This window comes from Chinchilla lanigera, unplaced genomic scaffold (assembly GCF_000276665.1).
Source record: "Chinchilla lanigera isolate Chin_1 unplaced genomic scaffold, ChiLan1.0 scaffold00005, whole genome shotgun sequence".
NCBI classification, from domain to species: domain Eukaryota; kingdom Metazoa; phylum Chordata; class Mammalia; order Rodentia; family Chinchillidae; genus Chinchilla; species Chinchilla lanigera.
In genome coordinates, this window is record NW_004955406.1 from 11,587,184 (window position 1) to 11,599,938 (window position 12,755).

Genomic DNA, 12,755 nt, shown 5'->3' on the forward strand with positions numbered 1-12,755 from the left:
TTTTTTTTTGTCTTTTCAAGACAGGGTCTCACTAGGTAGTTCAGGCTGGCCTTGAGCTCACTTTGTAGCCCAGGCTGGCCTCAAACGTGCAACGATTCTCCTGCCTCAGCCTCCCCAGTGCTGGGATTACAAGGGTGCGCCCTACGCCCAGCAAATTAATGTATTTAAAATCCACAAAAGCTCTATGAGACAGGAATTATCATGCCTAGTTTATAGCTTAAAGCATTGAGCAAAATACTTTCTCTGAAGAGAATAATAAATTTTAAACTGACTTTGATAAATTACGTTTCATTGGCAGTTCTGCTTAAGTTCTGCTATAGCTTGAATATATCCCCCAAGTCATGCATTGGGAATTTAATCTCCAAATTAAGTTGATTAAATAACTCCAGAAGTGGTGCTTGGAGGTAGGGTCTTTGGGAGTAGTTAGAGTCAGATGAGGTCACAAGACCCGGCCCCCCTTGACAGCACTAGTGGCTTTATCCAAATAGGAAGCAAGGCCCAGCTCACACGCTTGCTCTGCCCCTCTACCCACTGCCCTCTGCCAACATTGCTAGATACCAGCAACATGCATTTGGACTTCCCAGTCATCAGAATTACAAGCTAAATACATCTCTATTTTTTCCTAGTCTGTGGTAGTGCTTTCTGTGGCAACAGAAAACAGACTAGGACAAGCTCCACAAAGACTCTCTCATCTCAAACTCTAGACAGACTCCTCTGAGCACTCTTGTCAAGGAGGCCCCAATCTTGGACGACCTGAGCAAATGTCATCACGGTTTCTAGTAAGTCAAGGGACATCCCTAGGATGACCTAGCACTCTTGGAAGTGCTTATGTAAGAAAACCCAAGATCGCCCAAAATTTACTGCTGGCGCCGGCAACACCTGAGGATAGGAACTGCCTCCCAGCCTCTGGGGGAGGACAGAATCCTAACTTCCACAAGTACCAATGAGCAAACACAGCTGGCCTGACCTCACTTACACTTCTCCTGGATTCTCCTGAGCTTCTGCTCCCCATCCTCTCTGTTCCCTCGTTCTCTCTTTAAAATGCTCAATTACCTCAAATCAAAGTTCAGTTTGCAGCTCTTTTCCCTATTCCAAGCGTTACTGCTGATTAAAAATCTGTCCTTATCACTTAACTAGTGTCTGGTCTTCTCTTTGACAGTTCCTCGGTTCACGGTGCAATAAACTGGTCCCCAAACGGACCTTCAGGGATTCTCATCAGCGTGGTCTCACATGTATTCTTGCACTAAAAATTTTTTTCTGAGCTCCTCAGAAAATGTTGGGCACCATATTAGACACAGGAGGGGCAAAGAAAGTAGAGACAGTCTTGTCCCTAAGGAGCTCAATTGCCTTTGAATAACTCAACAGTTTTAGGGGGTCATAGAGTAGGAACATGGAAATAAGTCTCTCCGGTATAGTTAGTCTAAGAAGTCAAGTTTGATGAGCTTAGATTAACAGGAGTTACAGAGATGTTTAACAGAGGGAGAAACACAAACACAAATATGTGTAAATAAGCTATGTGTAGAAGAAACACATAAAGAGAATATGAAGGAAGTTTTCAGAAAACTTGGGTGCGTTTCAAGGCCAAATCATAGGAAAGAGTGAATGACAAGGTAAAAACAGCATATCCAGAGAAAACCCTATATGTCGAACTCAAGGGTCTGAATACTTTCTCAAAATCTATGAGGAGCCCGAGTGACTCCAAGCAGATATCAGACAGAAGCAAGTTTTGATTTTGAGGAAGATAACTCTGGAGGCCCTGTGGGAGATTAGGAGGGATTAAGACTGCAAGTAGGGAGACCTATTAGGAGTCTGTGCAGGAATCCAGATAAGATGGGCTGTGCTGCTGCTGAGCTGCACCACACGGGCCACCCAGGGGGCTGAAAGCAAGCCCGGGTCTCTGCAGGAGGAGTCTCCTGAGGCGGCACCCACCTCACCTGGACTGCTGGGCGGCACCTTCCACCCAGTGCCTCCTTCATGCCCACGTCTGTGCTTGCACTCTCTTCTCCCACCTAAAACATTCCTCTTCCACCTGTGCTAAATAAGGGGTTGAACTAGGCAGCACCTTTCCTAGGAAACAGTTGTGAAAGTTTCTCCACAGCTTCCCCATGTTTAAAGCCTGTAATACAACATACACCAAACATCTTGGCAGAATTGCATCTCACAAATCATTTCGCATACACGTAAGGATATATCCCTCTAACTCAGCTCTCGGCTTCCAAATAGCTGGGATGTTATCTTAGAATTCTTTGTATTGCCTTCCATATTCACCAAAAATATCATGTACAACAGCAGGTCAGCAGGCAGTGGGTAAAAGACTAGCATCCTTTATTAAAAAAAAAAAACAAAAAAGAACTTTTATGAGCTCACTTGTCCCCTTCAATCAGCTGCTTGAACAGTTGCTTTCTTGAACAGCTCATTAATCCTGCCACATGGCACATAGTAGCCTACACCATCTATAACCCAGGAGGGCAAAGATGTAACTTCATTGCACCTCCAAGCCCTACCACCCACTTTCAAATCTCTCTGCTCATCCTCATCTCCGATTCCAGCTGTCCTCTGGATAGTAACTGATGGTTTTCATTCTCAAATTCCTCCCTTCATTTCTGCTGCTAAGATGTCTACACTGTTCTCTCAGCATGTTGCAGCTTCTGCAACATAAAAATGTCTTATCCAGAAAAGCTCTTGCTTCCCCTTCACATAGTATCATAAACACCCACTGAAACGTTACCTGCTTGCAATGCCCACACCCCTGCAGGGATATCCTTGCTGCTTTTCCTAGCTGGCTTGTACTGGCCTCTCCCCAGCCCCAGACTCAGTGGTCACAGACTTCACTGAGCACCTAAGAATGATGGACATTAAGGCAGGTTGCAAGGATGACTAACTCACAGAGTCTGTCTCCTTTCAGCCCTATTTGTCAAACTGTTTTATGTTTTAGATATTTACTTGTCTTGTGGATTGTGGTTTTGCTGGGTTTAATCACCTTCTAAATTTATACAGGCTGAGTATCGCTTGTCCAAAATGCTTCAAACCAGAAGTGCTTCAAAGCCTTTTTTTTTAAAATTTTGGAATTTTGCACATACATAATGATATATCTTGGGGATGGGGCCCAGAGCTACACACTAAAATCATTAGAGTTTTATATAGACCTTAGTCTGCATGCAAAAATAACCTAAGGTCATTTTATACAAATATTTTTAATTATTTTTTGAAGGAAAACTTTATAATGAGGAATTTTCTACTTTGGTATCATACTGGTGCTCAAAAAACTTCAGACTTCAGAGCTTTGGGGGCTAGAAATGGACAGTCTATGTGAACTACTCTCTCTTAGAGTTGAGAAGAAGCATACATTAAATGTTTCTCCCCAACTTTTCTGTACGTTCACTACATTCCACACCAATTCAGGGCTGGGGATTTAGCTCAGTGACACAGCACCTGCCTGGCAAGTGCAAGGTCCTGAGTTCGATTCCCAGTACCAAAAAAAAATTTTAAAAATTCACATGCTTCTTACTTTTGCAAGTCTCCATCATTGTTTCTTGAGAAATACTTTCACCCTGCATCTTTCTTTTGATCCAAACAATGCTCTATGAATCTTCAAACTTTCCCATGAGAAGGTTGTAAATCTGCCCTTGGGCACCCTCCACTGAGCTACTGCACTTTATTGTCCTGAGTTTCTTTGATCTGTTCCTAAATAAAAATGCTCTGACACTAAAATTATACTGACTTAGGCGGGCGTGGTGGTGCACGCCTGAATCCCAGCACTCAGGAAGCTGAGGCAGGAGGATCGTTGCGAGTTGGAGACCAGCCTGGGCTACAAAGTGAGCTCAAGCTGAACTGCAGAGCTAGACCCTGTCTCAAAAAGACAAACAAATAAATAAATAAATTTCTACTGATTGGCCACTGTATAAAGAGTACTGTAATATATACTTTAAGGAGATTCAATGGAAAATAGTAGTCAGTACAAATAAAATCTCTAACTGAATTGGGCATTGAGGTGATGCAGTAGGACGGATGTGAGCAGAAAATTTTTCTGACATTTGACAGTTTATTAGCATATAAATTGTACAACATACAGAGAAAGACAGTGTTTATAAAGACAGGGTCTAATTTCTTCTTATCTACCACTTTGTATGGCTATTCACTGTATTGTAAAGTGTAGACACCCAACTTGAAATTAATATTATCATTCCTTACCTAAAACTAATTGTGAAAGATTAAAATTTTATTCTATTTCTCTTTCAAGTAATCTATTTACATTAGAAATATGTCAGGAGTTTTAAGAAAATGCTTCAAAAATTTTTTATATATTTCTTTAAAAGTAAAGAATAAGTTAAAACCCGGGAAACAATCAAGTAAAGCATGCTACATGCACCAATCTTTAAAGCAAACATTTTTCAAGGAAATAATTGACATTTAGCTATTTATATGTTATGGAATATAAGAGTAGTTACAGTTGAAATAGCATTTCAAGTACCAGAGTACCAGAGGTTAAAATAAAAGGAAATTGAGCTTCTCAGTTCAATTTTCCACCATAGTTCTTTATACTATGCAGAGTTTTCAGAGAATATTCCTTGAATTTAAAATAATACTTAAAATAATGAGTAAGTTCCAGGCCTAGTGGCCCATGCCTGCAGTCCCAGCTATTCCAGAGGCTGAGTCAGGAAGGTTGCGGTTGTCCAGGAGTTAGAGGGCCACCTGGGCAATTTTATTGTCCTGAGTTTCTTCAGCAAGATGCCTGTCTCAAATTTTAAAAAACTTAAAATTACATAAATAAAAACTTGACAACCTAGATAATGTAGTTCAATTTTAAAACCTCCTAATTCTATAAGACATCCATAGAAGTACTAAAGAAGCAGCCATATTCCTTTCCTTTCACAAGTGACAGTTGTACTATTCACTTTAAACTGGAAACCTCCATCCTTTGATATTTTAGCTGAAGAAAAAGCGTTAAGAGCCACGTGTTTTTTTCAAGGGGTATTGAATTCTCAGAATTATTAACTACAGGGAGAAAATAAAAGACAAAATTCATTCAATAAACTTCAATGAGCTCCAAGTGAAAGAACAGGTGCCTGAGTACACAGCTGAAGAAAAGCTTAGAGAGTGTTTCCAGATCCGCTGCAGGCCTGACCAGGCAGTCCTGGGCGCTCCTACTCTGACCACAGAATACCGCAGGCGGCGGGGACCGGAGCAGCAAACCTCTGTTCATCATTTACTCTGAGCAAACTGGTTTGAAACACCTCTCATTTCCTGCGGCAGTGGTGATTTACAGATACAGAGCTGCCACCTAGTGACTAGGGAGAAAAGAGCAAGGGGCTTTACATGGAAAACTGTAAGCTTTTATTAAATACAAAACTAAAATTTGTAACATTAACACAATTTAGCACATCCAAGTCGAACAACCTCAACATGTATACTTTAATGCATGTATGTCACTTCAGGATATATCTTCACATGTGACTTTTATAAAAGGTGTAGTTTAAAAGTAAAAGAATAACTTTTCAATAAATTTCTCATCCATCTGATGGTTTTGGAATCAGATTGTACTAAATAACCATGAGGTGATTACTCATCTATAAGTATAAACTTTCATCAAGGAAGAGATATAAAACTTGATGCCTAAGCTCAAATTTTAACTTTATCATTTATCAAGTTACATCTAACTCCTACAGGCAGGCAGGCATGACAACAGGCAGGCATCTTTGTCTTTATCAGATACATGTGAATTATAATAGCTGTGTGAAGGGATTATTATAAGGATTACAGGAGTAATGCAGGAAAAGAACACAGTTGTTAATAATTAATTTTAGTTCCTTATAATCCCTTAATAGCCTGTTACTTTAGAGCCCTATGTACACATCTGTATCATTTAAAGAGCCAGCCCATTAAAAAAAATTTTATGAGAAAGGGCCAATGATTCCAAACGTTAGTGATGCTGTTGTTGAGTACTTAACCTCAACTGCTTCCAAACAGTGTTACTTCTCAATGACTTCACTGTCAAGAAGGAAAGGATAAGATGTGGTTTTTATTCAATCTAGTTCATCCTTGAGTCTGTTCTAAATCATCCAGTCCATTAGGTTTTCCGCTTATACCAAGATATTTTATTATGTGAGATAGCTCAAGAAAAGCAGAAGACCACTCTGTAATTTTGCACATGAGAACATATCATAAAATACTGTAATTGTACTCTTGATATAAAGAACAGTGTTATTCACTTTTTATTGTTGTTATTACACAATGCAGTACTTTGTGTCTAGGTCCTCTTTGGCCTTACCATATATAATAAAAAATTCAGTCATATGTGTTCTGGACATAAAATTTTTAAAAATCTAATTTAGCTATGTTTGTCTGCCCCCACCCACCAAAAAGAAAATATGAAAGGATATTTTGAGGTCAAAATCTTGATTACTAAAACCTCCCTCCCCCACTATTCACTAGTCATTGTAGTTAATAACCACCAGTTGAGCCTGCCAAGCATCTTCAGATCAATGCAAGTTTCTGTTCTGATAAAAAAAAAAATGCTGGGGAAACTTTTTTTAATGACACTATTCTTAAGTGTAGCTTTACTCTTAAAGGTAATAGCCCAGCTAGTTTTTTGTTGTTTTTTTTTTTTAAGTTATTTGTGAAACAAATTCTCAGCTAGTACTATACCCCCGCTTTTCCTCCAGGGGGAGCACAACATCCATGTATGACGCAAGGATTCCTTGTAAAGGGGACATCAGCGTGTACTTTCATAAATTTACAAAGATCACCAATTCTTTAATTTTACAGAAAACAACGCTATGTCACAGATAAGCTACATATGTCGTCACACACTAACTAGAAACAAATCTTGGTGTAGAACCTAGGAGCAAGTACTCTTATTTCCTATTAGACCACACTCCACAGAACAGAACTTATCTTCTTACTGTTGATTTCTAATATAATATTATTTTCGAAAGCACAGTTGGGTGAACGTAAAAATAAATTTAAAAAGTGGTTTTACATATAAAACAACAACTGCTATCCAAAATTACTGTTCCTTACAAATGTTTACTTTATTGCCTTAGTATTTTTTATAGTAAGTCCACTTGAGTAGAAGGGGGGGCAAAAAAGACAAAATTTGGCTTCTTTAATAATAGAAAAAAAAGTGGTGCCATAGAAATCGAACAGACATTAATATTTATCCACCCAAGCAATAGAAGAATCTTAGCGGTTGTGGCTACAGCTCAGTGGCAGAGCACTTGCTGAGCATGGGAGGGGACCTTGACCACATCCCTCCCACTGTCCTCTGAAAAGGGGAAGGGCAATCTTATTTGTTTTTTTTGTTTTTGTTTTTGTTTTTGTTTTTTTGGTTTTTCTCCGGTACCGGGAACTGAACTCACGACGTTGCGCATGCCAGGCAGGCGCTTTTGCCGCTGAGCTAAATCCCCAGCCCCCAGGCAATCTTATTTGATTTCAAAAATCTTTGACAAGTTCTCTCGCTGGATATGGAATAAGGCAGCTTCTGAAAAGCTCATACTCAGTTTCACCTCAAAGCTGATTTCTTTGCAAAATATAAACAGAGAAAACATCCCTTTCCACCTGACTGGGTTCCCACAGACTGAGGGAAACGAGGCTGGCCTAGACAGCCAGGCAGACGAGGAGACAAACCATGGAGCCTATGACAGCTTCAGGACAAATAAAACGGTGATTCAACAACAAAATAAGATCTTACCTGTTGAACAGCGTCTGAAGTTTTTTTTGGAGTTTCCGAAATAGCAGATTGAGATTCTGGATAGGAAACGAAGCAGACAGTCAATATCTTAAAAGACAGACAGAAAAAAAAAAAAAGAAACATTTTCCCCAGTCAAAAAAATAAAACTTTTGGTAAAATATATCTTGATAAGTACCAAAAATACCCAGTCTCTTCCAATTATTACACTATTATGACAATTCAAAAGCTTTTCAGGATGTAACATTCATACAATGATGCTCATATCATTATTTTTAAAAACTGGAACAGTCCTATCCTCTTCTTTGCACATTAGCCATAGCTATTTTTCTCAACTGCTAATTTTTTTTACTGTGTCAGGAAATCCTAATGATGATGGAAGCCACCTCGGTCTTGAAGGATGGCATCTCAGAAGTCTTCTGTAAACTACTGACAAATTACCTGTGGTTTCCATGAGGGAGGGAATATGGCTACCAAGAGAAATTGAGTAACAAAGCACTTTGCTCCTTCTGTGTTTTTATCATTTGAGACTATGAGATTGCAAATTCATCATGCTAGAAACCCTAAGGGATAACCAAGTCTGGAAGCTTTGTTTAAACTGAAGGACACCTTCTCCTAAACGAAGCTTGCATGCAAATTCAAAACCATAAAAATAAAAAGCTGCCAGGATCCCCAGAGTTCTGCGGGTCAGTGTAAAAACCACTAATTCTTATCCCTCCATGGCTCTGTAAGGAAGGAGGCCCGGCTCCATAGCACCCACGGTGGCAAGATAAAAACTAGGGCTTATGTCTCCTGACTGCAGCTTATGTCTCTGGGAGCAGCTGGAGCTGGAAAGTGGTCATATGTTTGAGGGCAGGACAGAGCCAGGGTGCCTCAAGCAGTCAGGCTACCTCAGTCTTGAGAAGACCATCCTGCCTGAACAAGTTCAGTCATTAGTTGCTAGGCAACCTTGTATCTCATGATACTAACTTTGCAAGAGTATAAATAAACACCCCTACTGTTGTGTGCCTCCACCTGACCCAGCTCTTGTCCCTTATCTATCTTTTCCTCATACTCACCGCTGTTGCTCCCTGGGTTACACACCAAGAGACCGCTGAGTTCCCTACACTGACTGTCACATTCCTCCCCCTTAACTGCCTGGCCTGAAGACCACTTACTATCTAAACAGCATAAGAATACAAAGTTACCATTAAAGTTTTCAGTGCACTCAGAGGAGTGTCAGTCTCAACACAGGCTTTTCAGGACTGTTTCTTCTGCCCAAACTTCCTAACCAACTCCCTCCACCTTTCTCCACTTGCTCGCTGTCCTCTGCTACACCAGCCAGGCCACCTCCCCAGGGCTTCCAAAGCCACAGTGGCTGCTGTTCCTGCTCTGAATGCTCCTTCTTCTCCCCAGAATCCTTGGGTCCCCTTCCTCAGCTCTGTCTTCTCTCCTATGCTGAAAAATACAGAGTCTGATTTGACATCAGGCATCAAGCCAGTCAACAGTTCAGAATGAGGTAACACTCCTGCTTTCTGGAGTTCTTCACTTCCAAAACCTCTCTAGCAGACTCAAGCCCAGTTCTGGCTTTGTACATATGTAGGAAAGTGTCTTTCCCTCTTTTTTGTATGTACATAGTGCAGTAGGAACCCAGCAGATCTCCTAATGGTGTCCTAGTAATTCCTTACCTTGGAAATGCTTCCCAGATTTTTTTCTATACTCCTTGACCTGGTGACCCACATTTTTTAAAAATCCTGGCATTTACTAGAAAGATTGGGACCAAATATTCTGAATATCTATACCCAAATTCTCAGTTTTCCTTCATTTACAAGGTAGTATTAAAAAATACAGTGAATTTTCAGGGGGGTTAAAAATTTTATTGTAGCAAAAGATACATCACAGTTAATGTTTATTAAAGTTCTCCCCCTCACTTCAAAAACACTTATCCCATTGTCCTTGCCACTTTCTAACGGAGTTCTGGGAGCTCTCTTTCATGAGTGTCTTTAGTTGTACCATCATGGCTCCCCTGATGCCCTCATTTCATGGTCATTTTGACTTTAGGGAAAGGCCAGAAGCCCCATGATGCCACATCCAGGGAATCAGGTGGACGAGGACACATCGCAGTGTTCTCACAAGGCTGCCTCTCTGTCAGGAGGCACCTGGCAGCAGCATTCACTGTCTTTTTAATCACACCTCATAAAGACACATAAAGAACTTCCAGAAGCGCTTTAGAAAGTGGCAAGAATGATGGGGTAGTGTGTTCAAAGTGAGGCAGAGCATTTTCACAGAGACTAATGGCAATGTGTCTTTTACTGGGATAATTAATTTAAACATTTATGGTACGTTCTAATCACTCCTTCTAACTCAGTAACTTCTAGAAGGGAATTCATTCCCTTCTCTCCATTCTTTGCACCGTACACTCTATTTTCATTGAAACATCTAAGAGAAATTTATGTAACAAAAGGGATTCCTCATAATCATAGACTGGAATGTAGGCGTTCTAGGCAGTAAAGATTTTAAGATGAAAGATGTACAGAATAGGGGCTGGGGATTTAGCTCAGTGTCACAGTGCCTGCCTGGCAAGCGCAAGGTCATGAGTTTGATTCCTGGTACTGGAAAAAAAAGAAAGAAAGATGTACAGAATAACTACTGTCAGATAAAAGGGAAATACATGGAAACAATGAAAAGAAAGAAAAATGAAGAGGTAGAAAAATAATAGACCATAAAAGAGAAATGGAGGAAAAAGGTACAGGAAGCAAAAAGAGTCAAAAAAAAAAAAAAAAAGCCAAAGTGGCATGAAGAGCTGTGAGTACAGAGGCTGGCACACTGGGAGGAAATGGGAAGTAAAAAGCTCAACACAAGATTCCCTGGGCAGGAGTCCCTGAGGATACACAAAGCTCCAGATCAACAGAAGCCGCCCATGCAAAATGATGCTCTTGTGACCAACACGCTCCGCCAGGGCCTGGACACCCTCCAGCACTGCCTTCACCCCAGTTCTGGGACCTAGTCTCTATTCAATATTCATTGACTGGAATGGTTCTTTTTAAAAAAGCAACCAAGATAGACTGATCTCAAAGGTATATTTAGAACTACCACCTCCTTTACTAACCTTTTTGAAAAATTAAGAAATTAGAATATTTAAAAGAAAATCCAGAGGCTGGGGATATAATTTAGTGGCAGAGTATCTTCTTATTTGGGGGATTTTTTTTTTTTTTTGTACCAGGAATAGAACTCAGGACCTCGCACTTGCCAGGCAGGCACTGTGCCACTGAGCTATATCCCCACCCTGGTAGAGTATCTTCCTACAGGTGGGAAATTTGGGGTTCAAACCCCATTACGGGTCAGAAAATAAGTATTATGAAGCAAAGATGAAGAAAACACATTCCTGAAAAAGAATGCATATTCCAGTTTTTCAAAGTTACCTCAGAAAATTCTCAGCATAATTTAAAATTCTAGGTTACATACAATTACAATTGTTTCAGAAATGATTTTTTATTATCATAAAATAAGCCTACTACTATAAAAGGAAACATTCTTGGATAAGCTTTATACTGTATTTATATCAATGAGAAAGGCATACGTAGTAGGATATGCATACATAAGTACTCTCCGCAGGAAACACAGTCCATCCATGCTAGAACATTTTGCCTCCTGATTTGATGGAAGTTTGGGATGTAGGGTAGTGTCATCTCACCCCTGCTTCCTCACAGAAGCCCTGCATGACCTCAACTGAACATAAAGTATTTGGACAAAACAGAGAAGTGAGACAATGAGACTGTGTCTGAATTACATCACACACAATCTCTTTTCTTAAAGAACATACAAGCCACTGCTTTGAGACATTGAGACCAGAAAGACTGCACTTTTCTGAGTGACTTATTTTCAGTCTCCTAGATACTGAAGATGATATAGAATTGCTCACATTTCCTGTCTGCTTTTAACCTAAGGGATAAATTCCAAATTGAAAACTGTAGATCCAAAAATCGCTCTAAAAACTGTAGATCTTTCTGAGCTGTGTTTCAGGGTGCTAGTTATCCCAACTGCACTTTACCGTTTCATCCTAAATCCATTCTGGTTTGACCCATTTCCCTTTGTGATCCTCATGCACACCATATAAATTTATAAGCTGTTCAGATGTTCTTGGAACAAAGGGAGGTTATAATGCACTCAGCCAGCACATATATTAAGATTTCTAAAAAAAAATCTATTTCTACCAGATCTGTACATGTGTATGTGCATGTGTGTGTGTGTGTGTGTGTGTGTGTACATATGTACTTTTTTGCATGCTAGGGATAGAACACAGGTCTTTCACACATACTAGGCACTCTATTACTGAACTATTCTCCAGCCCCATTTGTATATGTATTTTTTCATCTCTTATTTTCTGTGCCTGGATGGTCTTTCTAAAATCAGTCCTTTTGTTGGGGGCATAGTTCTGTGGTGGAGCACTGGCCTAACATGTAAGGGGCCTCGGATTTGATCCCAGGACTGAAATCAATCATCTGTTTGATCTCTTGGGCATGCACATTTTTAGAGAAAGATGAAGAACTTGATTTTCCATAGATGACATAAGAATAAGCAAATCCCTGTTCACATCTACACACCTTGCTTCTTCTAGTGTCAACAAACTTGGTACCTCAAGTTAATTATCTCTTTGATTTTGTCTCTGTCAATTGGATGATCTTTGAAACTTGGAATCGAAGCTCCTAAAATGGCCCAGGAAGTGATTCAACATATGCAAAAACTCTCCCTCCAATCTTGCATTCATAGACTGAGTAGATATTTTATATATTTGGATTTTTTCCAATGAAAGATATCTTCATTTATTCACTCAAATATTTAAAAATGAAGTATATGCCAAAAATTCTTGACATGCTTAAAATCTATAAAAAGACAAGTATACATAAATTAATAAACTATAATACATAAATAGTTCCAATGATATTGCGATGAATAAAACATCACAAGACTCCAGAAAAGAAAGCCAGGATGAGTAGATGCAGGACACAAGGAACAGAGAGTGAAGAGAGAAAGCAAGACAAAAGGAAAGATTTTCTTATCAATGTTGCCATCGCAACAGAGCATTAGA

The 12,755-nt window shown here is 39.7% G+C and overlaps 1 protein-coding gene across 1 annotated transcript in view; it reads right to left on the minus strand.

Moving 5' to 3' along the window:
- The window catches only part of Fmn2 (formin 2), a 307,518-nt gene that overhangs the window by 228,599 nt on the left and 66,164 nt on the right, over nucleotides 1-12,755 (minus strand). The window contains exon 5 of the mRNA XM_005375457.1: nucleotides 7,691-7,746. Coding sequence (XP_005375514.1) covers nucleotides 7,691-7,746 — 56 coding nt within the window. The remainder of the gene's footprint in view (nucleotides 1-7,690; nucleotides 7,747-12,755) is intronic.